Here is a 13,534-nt window from a genome sequence, read left to right on the forward strand (position 1 = left end):
CCTTTAGTTAAGCATTCTTGGAAGTTGTTTTCATTCGGGCAACTAGGTTGTGAATTTGACGTCAACCTAATTCTTCTTTAAGACCTGAATTGATTATTCCATCTCCCAGTGGCATAAATTTGTTATAGATTTTAGCAATTACTTTGTGACCTTGAGTAATACATTCGTAAGATTTGGTTTCAATCGGGTAATGAAATGCAAGAGCGGACGATGCTGTAAATCTGCCATCGATTTACTTCTTCTACAAAACTGGAATTGCATTTCGCAGAAGAATGAACTTGTTAAAGTCTTTGGCAATTACTTTGCGACCTTAAGCAAGACATTCGTGGGCGTTGGTTTCAAACGGGCAAAAAATTACAATAGTGGACGAGGTTGTGAATCTGCCTTCGATTTACTTCTTCAAGACCTGAATTAATCACCCTATCTCCCATTGCCATAAATTTGTTACATACTTTAGCAATTACATTGGAACATTAAGTAAGACATTCGTGGGTGTTGATTTCCATCTGGCAAAAAATTACAAGAATGGACGAGGTTGTGAATCTGCCATCGACTTACTTCTTTCTCTTGAACTACATTTCCCAGTGGAATAAACTTGTTAAAGTTTTTAGCAATTGTTTTTCAATGGAAAAAATCTTATAATCCCATTTCCTTGTCCGATTATTTGAATGTGCCTTACAGAAACTGAAATTTGAAAATAGTATTTAGTAAAATTGCTTACCTTAATTGTTTGACTTCCTCTAATGTTCTGTGATTTATTTAGATGTGATCCTCCTTGCATACCTTATTTGGGTATGTATTTAACAGATCTATCCTTTATTGAAGAAGGTACACCAAATTTTACCGATGAAGGATTGCTCAATTTTTCAAAAATGAGAATGGTAAGTAAATTTCAGAAATTTAAAAAATTAAGGCATTCGCAACTTTCAAATAACATCGCTTTACAACAGTGCTTTGCTTGCTTGCATTTTCTGGAATGCTTATTAATTGTTGGACATAGGTTGTTTTTACATTTCGTTTATAGTTTTTAATGAATTAAATGACAAATTTAGAAGGTCATTTTTTAGTATTTTATGCTAGATTCTTCTTTAAGAAAATTATTTTTAAGCAACGAGTGCAACGGTAACTGATTTTGGAGAGCAGGATATGCTGACATTAGTATTAAATTAGTATTCTACTCATAATGTTCACCACAGTTAACAATTAAGTCCAGTATGTATCACTACTGCTAAACCATCTAAGAGAGCCAGGTGAGCTCAAGCAATGTGGAACTCAGCTCCTAATGAGGCAACCTAGGTACAAGTCCCGAGAATGACTGATCAATTCTTAAATTGGGCTCGGAACATACCCACAACAGTAATTACGAAAACTATTTCCATTAAAAGTGGAATAAGAAGTTAGAATCCTCACTTTGTTGAGATAACCATTGAATGTTTTTTTGAGGTTTTCCTTTAATTGTATCGAAAATGTGGGTTAGTTTCATCAAAAAGAACTCCATGAAGGTGAGATTTTCCCAATGTTTGACTCAGGAGTTTTTTTGCCACTTAGATTGGATTCAAAATTAGGAAGTTATGAAAATGAACACTGATATCAGCAAATCCAAAAGAAAAAGCTCTTTAAACGTCGGTGATTAGATAAAATTTTATCATTATTATGGGAGTGTTAATTATCATTATTATGAGCTTTTTAATTTCGTTAAAAATTCGGAAACTGTTTCTGTTCAAGTTTTTAATTTTATATTATTTTTTTAACCTAAATAAATGCAACTTTTTATTGTAATTGTTTTACTAGCTACTAATCTGTCAACAATGTAGTTTCAATAGGTGGGTCTAGCTGTTAATTTCTGGTTTATAACCGTATTAGGTAAAAGCAGTTAATAAACGGTTCTCATTTATGGTTATTTAACTGTTTTTTTAACTGTGTAAACTAACAATTAAACAAATTGCTATTTAACAATTTTTTTCCAAGTAATTTCTAACAGTGTACGAGTATAAGCTTTCTAGCTGTAGCCGGAGTATCAACTTCTTGTTTCTTATTCCAACTTCTCACTGAAACACGAGATAAAGCAATATTTGTGTATACCATGGTAACGGGGAGGGGTCAAGTGAAGAGAAGGGGCAATTTACATGACTTTGAAATGCATATTGCATTTACAAAGACTATAGTAGGTGACAAACATTCAAATCTATTATATTATCTCAACTTTGAAATTTTATTATGCTTACAGACAATAGAAAAATATATTTTAAAAGTTAGTCAAACCTCTCACGTTTATCCCTAATAGCCTATTTAGTTTTATTAATGATTTTTTTTTAATATTTTTTATTTAGATTGCTCATGTTATCCGAGAAATTCGGCACTTCCAACAAACACCATACAAAATAGAAATGAGTCCAAAAGTAAGTAAAAAAATATTTTATTAGAGAGATTTCGCAAATTGACGTTAGCTTCCTTACGTAAGATTTCAAGTAATTGCGCTTGCATTCTTCTAGTGCGCATGCGTCAGTTCTGGTGAACTGCGCTTGCGCCCGTGAAAAAAATTCAAACTTACGTGAGTGAAAATAAAAGATTTTGAAAAAATCCGTTTATTTAAAAACGCTAACTTAGTGAAATATCATTTTAACTTTGACCACAAAATCAAAACAAACATTTATAATGGACGTAGACTATATCTTTAAAGCTGCGGCATACAATACAACATGCCTTGCTCTGCAGAAAAATGCGGTTCTGTGAGCAGAACAATTTGGTAGACTATAAACTTTGATGAATTCAGTGATAAAGAATGAAGCTTATCATTATTATTAATAGCAATATTTAAAAAAATATTATTGAACTTCTATTGATTATATAATTTCTATTGAATATATAATTTCTTTTAACTGAATTGTATAATTAAAATAAATATTACTTAAAATTTTAAAATAGCAAAAATATATCTAATTTCTTAAGAAACTACCTCAATTAGACTACCATAGTGTTAAACAAAAAGTAAATAAAATTATTTTTTTATTGAATAAACTAGTTGTTGTAAGACTGCACGATTCCCTTCTCAATTTCATCAATGCACTTCTTTAAATTTGCATTCCACGTCTATGTTTTTAGTTCGAAGGTAGATTTAGACAGAAAACAACATTTATCAGCTATAAATAGAGTGCTTGTAGCTTTGTTCTTGTAGCGTAAATCAAGTCAACATTACGTAAAGATATGTAGTATCTAAAATAAACACGAGCATGCGCAGTTGCTTCAATCTTATGAACAGGAGTGTACGAAAGATAACGTAAAAGTGCAAAATCTCTGTATTACTTAGCTTTTGCAAGCCGCTTTGCCCACTAATTTTTTCTCGTAATTAATGCACTATTTAAAAACGATAATAGATAACGAAAAGGAACGATAGGAAAGATAACGAAAAGCTAAAACAAGTAAAAAAGATTCACGAGGAAGAGTTGAAAGTTTATAAGTGAATAGTGCAAACAAAGTGTTCTATATTATATTTTATAGCAAACAAAGAATATCATAGAATATCATACATAAACGAAACAAAGAATATCATATATAGAATATCAGCAAACAAAGTGTTCTGTCTATATTATATTTTAATTTCATTAATGCGGATTCAATAATAATAACTTTATTCATTGTTAGTGTTTTTTAATGAAAAAAGTATGAATCGTGCTGTTACGCTTTTTAAGGGTCATAAAACAGACGTGCTCGAAAAGCAAAAGAAAGCACTGATGACAGTTATGAAAGACGTAATATTGGAAGGCGCAAAACGTGCCGTCATTCATGCTGTTTTTTAAAAAGCATAATTATTGTTTCGTTTCTTCAGGTTTTTCTATTGCATGCCATTTATTTCAATTTAATTTGTTTCAATAACTTATTATTTCCTAAAATATTTAATTTTTAATGGTGGAATTAGTTTTAAGAATTTAAATTATTTATTAAAATCTTTAAGATTTTACGCACGAACACATTTCAAATGGATGTAACTTAGTAGCGAGCGAAGCTACCATGGTTTTCAAAGCAGACCATATAAGAATGCATAGCAATTAGGATCATGTGCGCATTAGCATTAGATGCAATCTAAATTGCATAGCAGTTAAGATTGCATAGCAATTAGGAAGTTTCAGCCAGCAGGGGAAGATCCCCGCAAGTTACATATATTATTGAATCTAGTTTATTTGGCATTTATGTATCAAAAGCATATGAATACTAGCATTATATGATGTATAAACGTTTTATTGTACTGTGTTTTCTCAATTACACTCTTCATACTCATTGTTTCATTCATCGGCATATAAATACGTTAATTTGGAGGCGATATTGAAATTTATTATCCAAAAAGTTTCTGAGCAATATGTTATCCAAAATGCTTCTGTACAATGTATTATTTAAAATGTTTCAGCGATAAAATTTTAAATGAAGCTATTGCGAGATTTGAACTGTGAAATGTTTGAGCTTCTTTTTCAAATTATTATTTTTTTAAAAACGGCTCAAAAATAATCTAGCTTAAAAATTTTTAGCTTTGTTATAAACATGCAAACTTTTATTACAATTCAACGTTTAATATTGAAGGAATCATTTAATCATAGTTATAACCGAAATTACTTCGAATACGAAGTAATTTTGGTTCATTATTTGATATGGGTTAATATATATATTGAATTCGCATTAAATCATTTATATATCTGTAAGAAACATATCTGTTTTTCTGTCTTCTTGACAAAGCAAACTAAAAATTCAAGACAAAACGTTCTTGTTATTAGTCATTACTGTATTTGTTAGCTTTTTAATAAATAGAGGGCGCCATATATTATGCACCATCTATAGTGAATCCGATACTTTTTCAAATACTTTATTCTGATTTGAATGGAGAAATCAGAATATAGTTTGGCAACAAAAAGATTCGAACTATATGTCAAAAGGGTCCTCTTGAATACATTATGTATCTAATAAATGTTAGTTACTTAAACGGCTGTTTTCATTGTTGAAAAAATAAGTAATATTTCTTTAACAAATAGGTAGCAGTATTTGAAATAAACAAAGAATAATTTCATTTACGGTGTTTTGAGGAAATTTTCAAGGTTAAAGGTTTGATAAGAAGATTCGATTCATGTTATAAATTGATATTAGTACAGTTTTTATAGACTGAAAAATAATATTTCAATTTTCAGTAATTTTAAATGTTACAAAAGTTATGTTTAAGAAATGGTTTTTTAAACATTTGTGCAATGAGGGTAGTAATAAATATTCGATGTATCTGTCACCTCTAAAGTGTAGTAATCAGTTAAACTACAGATCACCTGGACACTTTAACGGATCATCCTAGTCATCCGTTAATTACTATTTTTCCTTTTTTTAATTCCTATTAAGTCACGTTATTATTTGATCATTTTCTTAGCATTTATTTAAGCTACTTTTCGTTTTTACGGCATCTTTACATGATCTAAATTACGGTATTTTTAATACAATGTTATTTACACAAGAGAATTTTGAATTTAAATAATCACTTTCTGATATCACTATGCCGTCCTAAAATAACGTCGTTTTTTAATCGTTTTCTCAACAATTGTTGCAGTTAAAATCTCAATTATTTAAGCACGATATTATTACTACCGACGAGCAAGCAATGGAGCTTTTAAATATTTAAACTTTCATGCCAGTATAAATATTTTAATATTCGCTATTTGTTAAACTGTTCTACCGTAAATTACTCGACCTCCCGCGCAGGTCGTCGGGTAACCCAAGCGGAGGAGCCATCCCCTTTGCGGAGGATCAAATTTGTGATGTCATGTCTTCGGATCATCCTCAGGAATGTTTCCCTGATCGTCGCCGATAGCTGATTGCGCAGAGCTAGTGCGACTTAAATAAAGTACCTACCTATCATTCAGTGATCATTTTACTGCAATCAGTCACACAACAATGATTATTTTGAATTCTCTGCATCACATAATGTATTGCGATGGCGCTTTAAATAAAAGCTTGCATAAACCCTAATTTTGCTAGTAGTAATATTAGCACTAGCTGTAGTAACTTTGCTACTCATTTTGAAACATGAAAATATGCCCTTGGCGCACCCCTATCACAAATTAAACGGAACTGATTTTGAATATTTCTTGTCCCAGGTCACGCACTATCTTCTGGACCCTAGTCGTTTAATGCCTGATGAAGAGCTTTATCAGTTGTCACTTTGCCTGGAACCTAGATTGTCACGACTGAGCACCAAAATTACGACGCCTGGAACTGGATTCATGGGGTTCTCTTCATCAACGGCCACTGGTGGACAAGGGTCGTGAGCAGTTCTCACCCAATTAATTCTCACTCATCCTTCCCTCTCACGTTAAAAAGAAAAATATACAAAAAAGAGAAGTCAGATATTGAAAACCCGCTTTATTCACGTGATATTTAATATCAGCATTCCCTGGAGAAAAAAAATTGCCTTCGTATATCATCCCTTTTGGAGTTTTTAAATGTGTCAAAAAGTTTGGACTCTGACCAAGGGGTGGAGATGACCTGCCAGAGGAGATTCGTCTGTAGATGACAAAGAAGGTTACAGTTAAAACTAGAAGAAGGTAGGGCGTTTATTGTTTTTGTTCTTTTTTTTTAAAAAAAAGCCCAAGTGGATTTTTTTAATTGTTACATCAATGTACTAATTTCATTACCTGTTTGAATTTCTTCGTTATTTTGTGTCTGGCATGATCTGAAGGTTCTAGAACATATTTTTGGTTGTTATGTGCAGAGAACTCACCTTGAAGTTTAAATTTGAAGTATCATTGCGAAAACTTTGGTTCTGGTATTACTGTAAGCTGTTCAGAGTATATATGTTAACTATGTGTCAATGAAAAGTATCAGTTTCGAGAAATTACAACAGAGCTGTTAACCTGAAAAAGTCATATCCTTGAAGCTTTCCCAATATGACTGAATACTCTATGTAATATAGTGCTATATCTACTATCTGATATCAAGTCAGATATGTTGTACATATATATATTAAATACGTCAGTACCTTCCTATGTCTTCTGAAAAATCTCATATATATGTTTGAATGGTTTATTAATTTTCTTTATTTCATTGAGCGTTAACCGCTCGCTAAAATGATACGGTAAATGTTATGAAAGTATAATCATGATACGAGTAAGTTATTTTTAATTACTAAACTAATCATTTCAAAAATAAACGAGGTAGTGCAATATCTTTCAAAACATCATTTCCATTAAATAAAATAATTATACTTGAAAAGATTTTCCTCGTGCGAAAAACGCATAAAAAGGAGAAAATTGAAAAATTGTTTTTGTTTAGGGAATTCTTTAAATCCAATTTAACAAAGAGTAAATTAAAAAGAGAAATTGACGTAAAAGGAGAAATTAATGTAAAAGGTATTTAAATAGAAAAAATAAGATTCCCGAAGCGTGTGTACCGTTTCTCCTTAAAATAAAAGTAGATTTTTTTTAAAGGAGTGTATTAGCTAAAATGAACCTTGTTATTAGAGAGATAATGCACTCTCATGTATCATTACGTACGCTCACTTGCGTAGGCAGTGCAGTAACCACAAAACATCCTCTGCAGAGCTTCTGTGGAAGATGCATGGTGAGATGCTAAGAATGCAGGAAATCTCTCTGTAATTTACATTAATGGAAAACGCAAATTTGTACCTAAACCTGTGACGCATGCGTAATGGGATGATAGAATCCAATTGGACAAACACAAAGCACCAAGCAGCCAATGGTCTAAACACATTTCTTAAAGCACTAGAGTTCACCTCTTAGAATAAAAACGGGTAATTTGCGTCAACGCCCGTGTGCTATACGTGGTTTATTATTCACTGCAGAAAGCTTTTACGGATGACGTTCTTGCACACCTTCCACGCCTAGAATCCTCTATGTAACCAGCAAAGGATCCTCATTTCATTGTTAGTGCAACCGATGAAAAATTCTTATATTCTACATGCATCTTACAAAAATACTCTAGGTACAGTCTGTAGCATTACCATCAGCTGATTTGTACTTGAGATGAGACAGACTCAGACAAAGCTCGTAATTTTAATCAACTTCGAGTTTCATTCAGTTCTGGGCCAGACATTGAATGTCGTTCCTTGACAGGTCGACATGAGAGAAAGGCAAATATAGGTAGTGTGGCAAACTTACGTTCAAATGACACAGTGTGGAGTCTAGTAGTAAAAAGTAATATTTGCTGTACCGTGAATGATCTGCAAAAATACGTTCTAACAACGACAGTATTCGTTAAATGTATTTTTTCCGCCGTACAGGGTGTCTCAGTTTAACGTTTCAGAACTCCTAAGAGGGGCAGGGTGCATCCTGATGGCTCGAAATCATATAGCAATCCTGGGTCGGAAATGCTTTCCTGAAGCGGTGATGTACACAGAAGCACCATAAAGAAAAGAGACCGTAAGTGAAAAATCGTTTTAATACATTGAAAAAATTATATGGTACATGGGTCAAAGTAAGTGTTCGAAGTTTCTGCCACTGTCTACAATGTACACCACACATCTCGGCGTATGGACATTCGAACATTCTGCTATACTCCAGGCATATCTCGAATTTCTCCGGCAGCTACTGAGATTCCAGCAACCAGCTCCTCAGCATTGTCAAAAGGGGTGTCATAAACCAGTGTTTTCATATGACCCTAGAAATCCAGACATGACAGGTCTGGTGACCGAGGAGGCCATATAATTTTTTCAATGTATTATTAAAACGATTTTTCACTTACTGTCTCTTTTCTTTAAGGTGCTTCTGTGTACATCCCCGTTTCAGGAAGGCATTTCCGACCCCGCATTGCTATATGATTTCGAATCGTCAGGATGCACCCTACCTCTCTCAGGAGTTCTGAAACGTTTAACTGAGACACCCTGTATATTTCGATCTCGGGCTTTCAGGGATCCTATATATCTCTGGCTCAGGTGAACTCTAATTAGAATTCTTCTGGCTCGGGATGTCGCGGACCTCAAAAACTGAGCCCAAATGCATCTCGAATCCGTACATGTAGTGCGTCGCAATCATTTCGTAGTTTGCACACATGTAGGCTAATTGGTAAATCCTGCGCATTGCTGATGTCATTGTCCTTTCGCAAAGCGTTCTGCTAATTGTAAAAGTTGCCAGCATTTTCTATTTAGTTTGATAATTTTATGCTCTTATGATCTTATTGGCTCTTATGATTATAACACGCTTACCTTCAGAATAATTAGAAAATTTGCAGAATTTGCTTAATTATACTAAATTTGCTTAGGCTCATTGTAATAAACATAAATGGCAAGTGTCTTAAAATAGGCCAGATTAATTGAGCTATCGATGATAGGACGTACTATAAGCATGATTCTTTGATAATTATTGAAATTGACGCGGGGAAGTGAGTTCATTGTAAAAAGCTTAAAAGCAAAATGGCATCGGCATTTGCAAAGTGTCAAAATTTTAAATTAGCTTACAATATATCAATCTCATCTCGGGTTCGGTTCATTTCATCGACAAGCTGTTTCAACAAAACCACTTCGTCTACAGATCATTTTATAGACAGTGTCATTTGCCTACGGGCCATTTCGTCGACAAGAAATTTTGTCGACAAGGTCGTTTCGTCCACAGATGCGTTTTATCAAGAAACTATTTCGTCGACCATTGCGTCGAAAAGGTCGTTACGTCATCTGCATTTCTTCGTAATGTGGTATATTTTTAAGAGTCTAAATTTTTTTAAACTTTGTCTAAAGCAAACTTTGTGACCTATATTGCAATTTCTAGAGAAGTTTTTTTTTAATTTGAAATTGTTTATTCCTTTTGTTGAATTACGTTACGTTGCAAAAACTGCTCAATTGGTATTTTTAGTAGTATATTGTTAGTATATCTTTCTAAGATTCTTTGTTTATGTATAGTTTTTGAAGATTATAAATTATACATTATCAATTAGACCCGCAAAGTGATTACTATAATTACTTAATGCAGTAAGTAAAACAAAGCAGACAAGTACAGGAGAAAAAATACTGATTTTTTCATTTTTCGGAAGTTTTTCTTTTCAATGAAATATTGAATCTGTTATTACTGGATTTTGAAATAATTTTCAAACTGAAATGGCTTTTTAATTTCGTTTTCTTTTTTAAAAAAGTTGATAGTTGGGGAGAGCTTAACCGAGATCGGTTAATGTTCCAGCATTTGCTTTTTTAATATCTAAATTGCAGTAAAGCAATGCGCGAGGATTGTCCTCAGATCATTACTGTAAGCATGATTCTTTGAAAGTTGTCAACATCGTTGTCATTTCGCTGTCTGCGAAATGAATTGTCAGCGAACTTACCCAGTCGACGAAACAACCCTGTCGACCAAATGGATTGTCGATGAAATGACCTTGTCGACGAAATAATCTGTCGATGAAACGACCTGTCGATGAAGTGATTGTAACCGAAATGAATGGAACCCATAAATCTCCTGACTAATCTACTTCATGAATAAGCACCATTTAATTTTTACTATGTCAGCTAGAGGCGTCTTCTAACGTTTTTAATAATTTGTTCGAACCATTAGATTGCATGGTGTTTTGTACTCTTGCTCAATTGCATTTTTTCACATTCTAATAAATACAAAGAGTTTAGAAACACCCTACATATAACGATTAAATATAATAAATAAAATAAAAGCTGTATAAAAATTTCTTTATTTATTCAGCATAGATTAAAAAATTTATGATTTTATTTTCTTTAATCACACTATGCTATTAAAACTCTTTGTCAGCATAAAATGTCGATAAAATTACAATTTCTTGAAGGTTGAAACCAATTTTACAGTAATTGTGTAAAAGTTTTGGTGGTACTGAAATATATTTATATTTTGTAAATGTGCTATTATATATTAATATATATATACATATGTCTATGCAGATATCTTCCTTGTACATAATGAACATTTGTATATCAACAAATGCAAAATATTTATGTTGTATGTGATTCACTGGTCTCATTAAAAATGTCATTTTATATTAGTATTTTGGTGCCAAAGCCCTTTACAAAACATTTGCAGTTTGCTTAATTTATTTATTGAGAAAAATGTTCTTAATCCGATATTTGGAGAAAATGGTGAAAAAATCCCTTTTTTTCAATATTTGTTCCTCTTTATTTTTATACTCTAAGGCATTTAAGGAAATTTTAACCTATATAATCATAAGTAAAATTACTTGATTAAGTTATACTTAATATCTCTCATAAAGTAATTCTGATAAATTTATGCTTGTGCTATTCATAACAAAATATATATGGTTAAATTTACATTCGTTCCATTCATAGCAAAATAGCTCATGTTAAGTTTATTATCAATAAGCATAAAATTTAAATAAAACTTATTAAACTCTTAAAATTATTAAATCATATGAAATAAAACTTATTTAAATAAAACTAATAAAACTTATTAAAAGCTTATTAACTACTTAAACAAAATTTAAAAATTACGTAAATTAACAGAAATTAAAGATCAATCTTGTTGAGATGTCTTGTATGCAAGCTATCATGACGATTAGCGGCAAATTAAATGTATACATGCAATAGTTCTTTAAAAGAATTTATGTAAGTATTGAATGATTAAACAAATACAATAGATACTTTTTTTTATTTTGAATAGTTTAACTGATGTTTAAAATCATTGTAAAGCAAAATCCCAGAAGGAAACATCGGACAGTTTTATTACTATTTAACAAACGAAGGTCAATTGCTATTAAATATCACGACACATATTATCACACTGTGGAAAAAGATCAAAACTTTTCTCGGAACTTTCAGATTTAAAAATGTAAATTCCCGATCTAAAAGAAGTAGTAGTAGCAGTTTATTTGTGTCGCACTAATTCGGTTCAATAAGTTTTTGGTGGAGGAGGGGGAAACATCCCTGAAGATGATCCGAAGACATGACATTAGAGTTTCAATCTCCCGCTTTTTTAGCCCGACGAAGTTGAGCAGTTTATGGCAGAATAGTTTAACTAGGACTGATACCGTGCACCCTCAGTCTCTTCACAGGCAGATCTAAGTAGTCCCCCTTCCACTCACTGACCTCAGCAGCGATACTTGACTTCGGTGATCATCTGGGAACCATTTCTCAAGATCAGTTAATTGTGGAACCTAACTAAATGGAAATTACACGAGGAAACACACTCCGGAAAATGTAGCTGTAATAAAGTTGGTTACAATACTTGATAAAACATTAGATTTAACGCTATTATTACAGTTTTAGCTGTCGTGCTGCAGGTCCCTGGTTCGATCATCGGGCCGCTCAAGGTTGACTCAGCCTTTCATCCCTTTAGTGGGTCGATAAATGAGTATGAACCATGCTTGGGACTGACTACCTGATTTGTACCTGTTCGGCTGACTACCTGACCGGAACATCTGCTCCAGCACCCCAGAGCCCAAGGTCAAGAAAACTGAGATTGGTACAGTAGGCTTTGGCCCTCTATGGGCTGTCACGTAACTGAGTTTAGTTCAGTTTACTGCAGTTTTAAAGAGAATGATTCTAGGCTGTTTCACTCAAAAGCGAAAAGCGAAAAAACAGGGGGATATTAGGATAAGCTTTACAGAAATAAAAGAAAAGCCTTTTGTCTGCTAGCGAGATACCATTTCCTCGGCAACCGTCTTCACCACATAGGCAATTAATTTTACCGAGCCTGTTAGTCCACTAAGCGATTCGCGAGAAAAATTGGATTTTGAGCCCTTTGCGGATCTACACAGATGTCGAAATCTTGAGAAGGAAAAACATTCATTAGGCAACAACTCCAGCTTTCTGTTTTTCTTTCCAATTTTCTGTATTATAAGTTTAGGGTCAAAATTTAAAACTCAAAATTTACAAAACTTAAAGTTATATTATTTATTTCCAAAAAATAATTTTAAAATACTTGAATTTTCTGAACAATTAAGGGTTTTCTTGATAAAGGTAGCTTGTTCGATTATTGTTATCGTTCTCGTTCTATGACCCTATTGTTCCACATTAGAACTTTTTCTTTTCATTAGAATAAGTTAAGGGAAAAATTAAAAACCGAAACGCTACAAAACATAAAATTTTATTATTTGTTTTAAGACGTGATTTTTAAAATGCTTGAATTTTCAGAACAAGAAAAGGTTATCCTGATAGAAGCAGTCTGCTTTATTGTTATCATTTTATGATTTTATGACTCTATTGTTCTACATTAATAAAAAAAAATTATGTTCGTATACGTCTAGGGGGAAATTTTAACTTAACAAAACTTTACAAATATAAAATTATATGCAATTTTAAACTACTTGAATTTTCTTAACAAGAAAAGGTTATACCGATAAAAGTAGTCTCTTCTATTGTTGTTATCATTATATTGTTCTATGACTCTATTTTTTTATATTAGAGAAATTTTCTTACATTAGGATAAGTTTAGGGGAACATTTAAAACCCGAAACTTTATAAAACTTAAAATCATATTGTTTGTTTCCAAAAAGTATTTTTAAAAAGCTTTAATTTTTTGAACAAGAAAACTTTATCCTGATAAAAGTAGTCTTTTCAATTGTTGTCATCGTTCATGTTCTATGACTCTAT

The 13,534-nt window shown here is 32.3% G+C and overlaps 1 protein-coding gene across 6 annotated transcripts in view; it reads left to right on the top strand.

Moving 5' to 3' along the window:
* Positions 1-7,337, top strand: part of LOC107448889 (ras-specific guanine nucleotide-releasing factor 2-like) — a 331,467-nt gene extending 324,130 nt beyond the window's left edge. For all 6 annotated transcript variants that reach the window (XM_071184120.1, XM_043043791.2, XM_071184123.1 and 3 more), the window contains exons 29-31: positions 764-881; positions 2,331-2,399; positions 6,123-7,337. In XM_071184120.1, coding sequence (XP_071040221.1) covers positions 764-881; positions 2,331-2,399; positions 6,123-6,293 — 358 coding nt within the window. In that variant the 3' untranslated portion in view covers positions 6,294-7,337. The remainder of the gene's footprint in view (positions 1-763; positions 882-2,330; positions 2,400-6,122) is intronic.
* The last annotated feature ends 6,197 nt before the right edge of the window (positions 7,338-13,534 follow it).

This window comes from Parasteatoda tepidariorum, chromosome 8 (genome assembly GCF_043381705.1).
Source record: "Parasteatoda tepidariorum isolate YZ-2023 chromosome 8, CAS_Ptep_4.0, whole genome shotgun sequence".
NCBI lineage: Eukaryota > Metazoa > Arthropoda > Arachnida > Araneae > Theridiidae > Parasteatoda > Parasteatoda tepidariorum.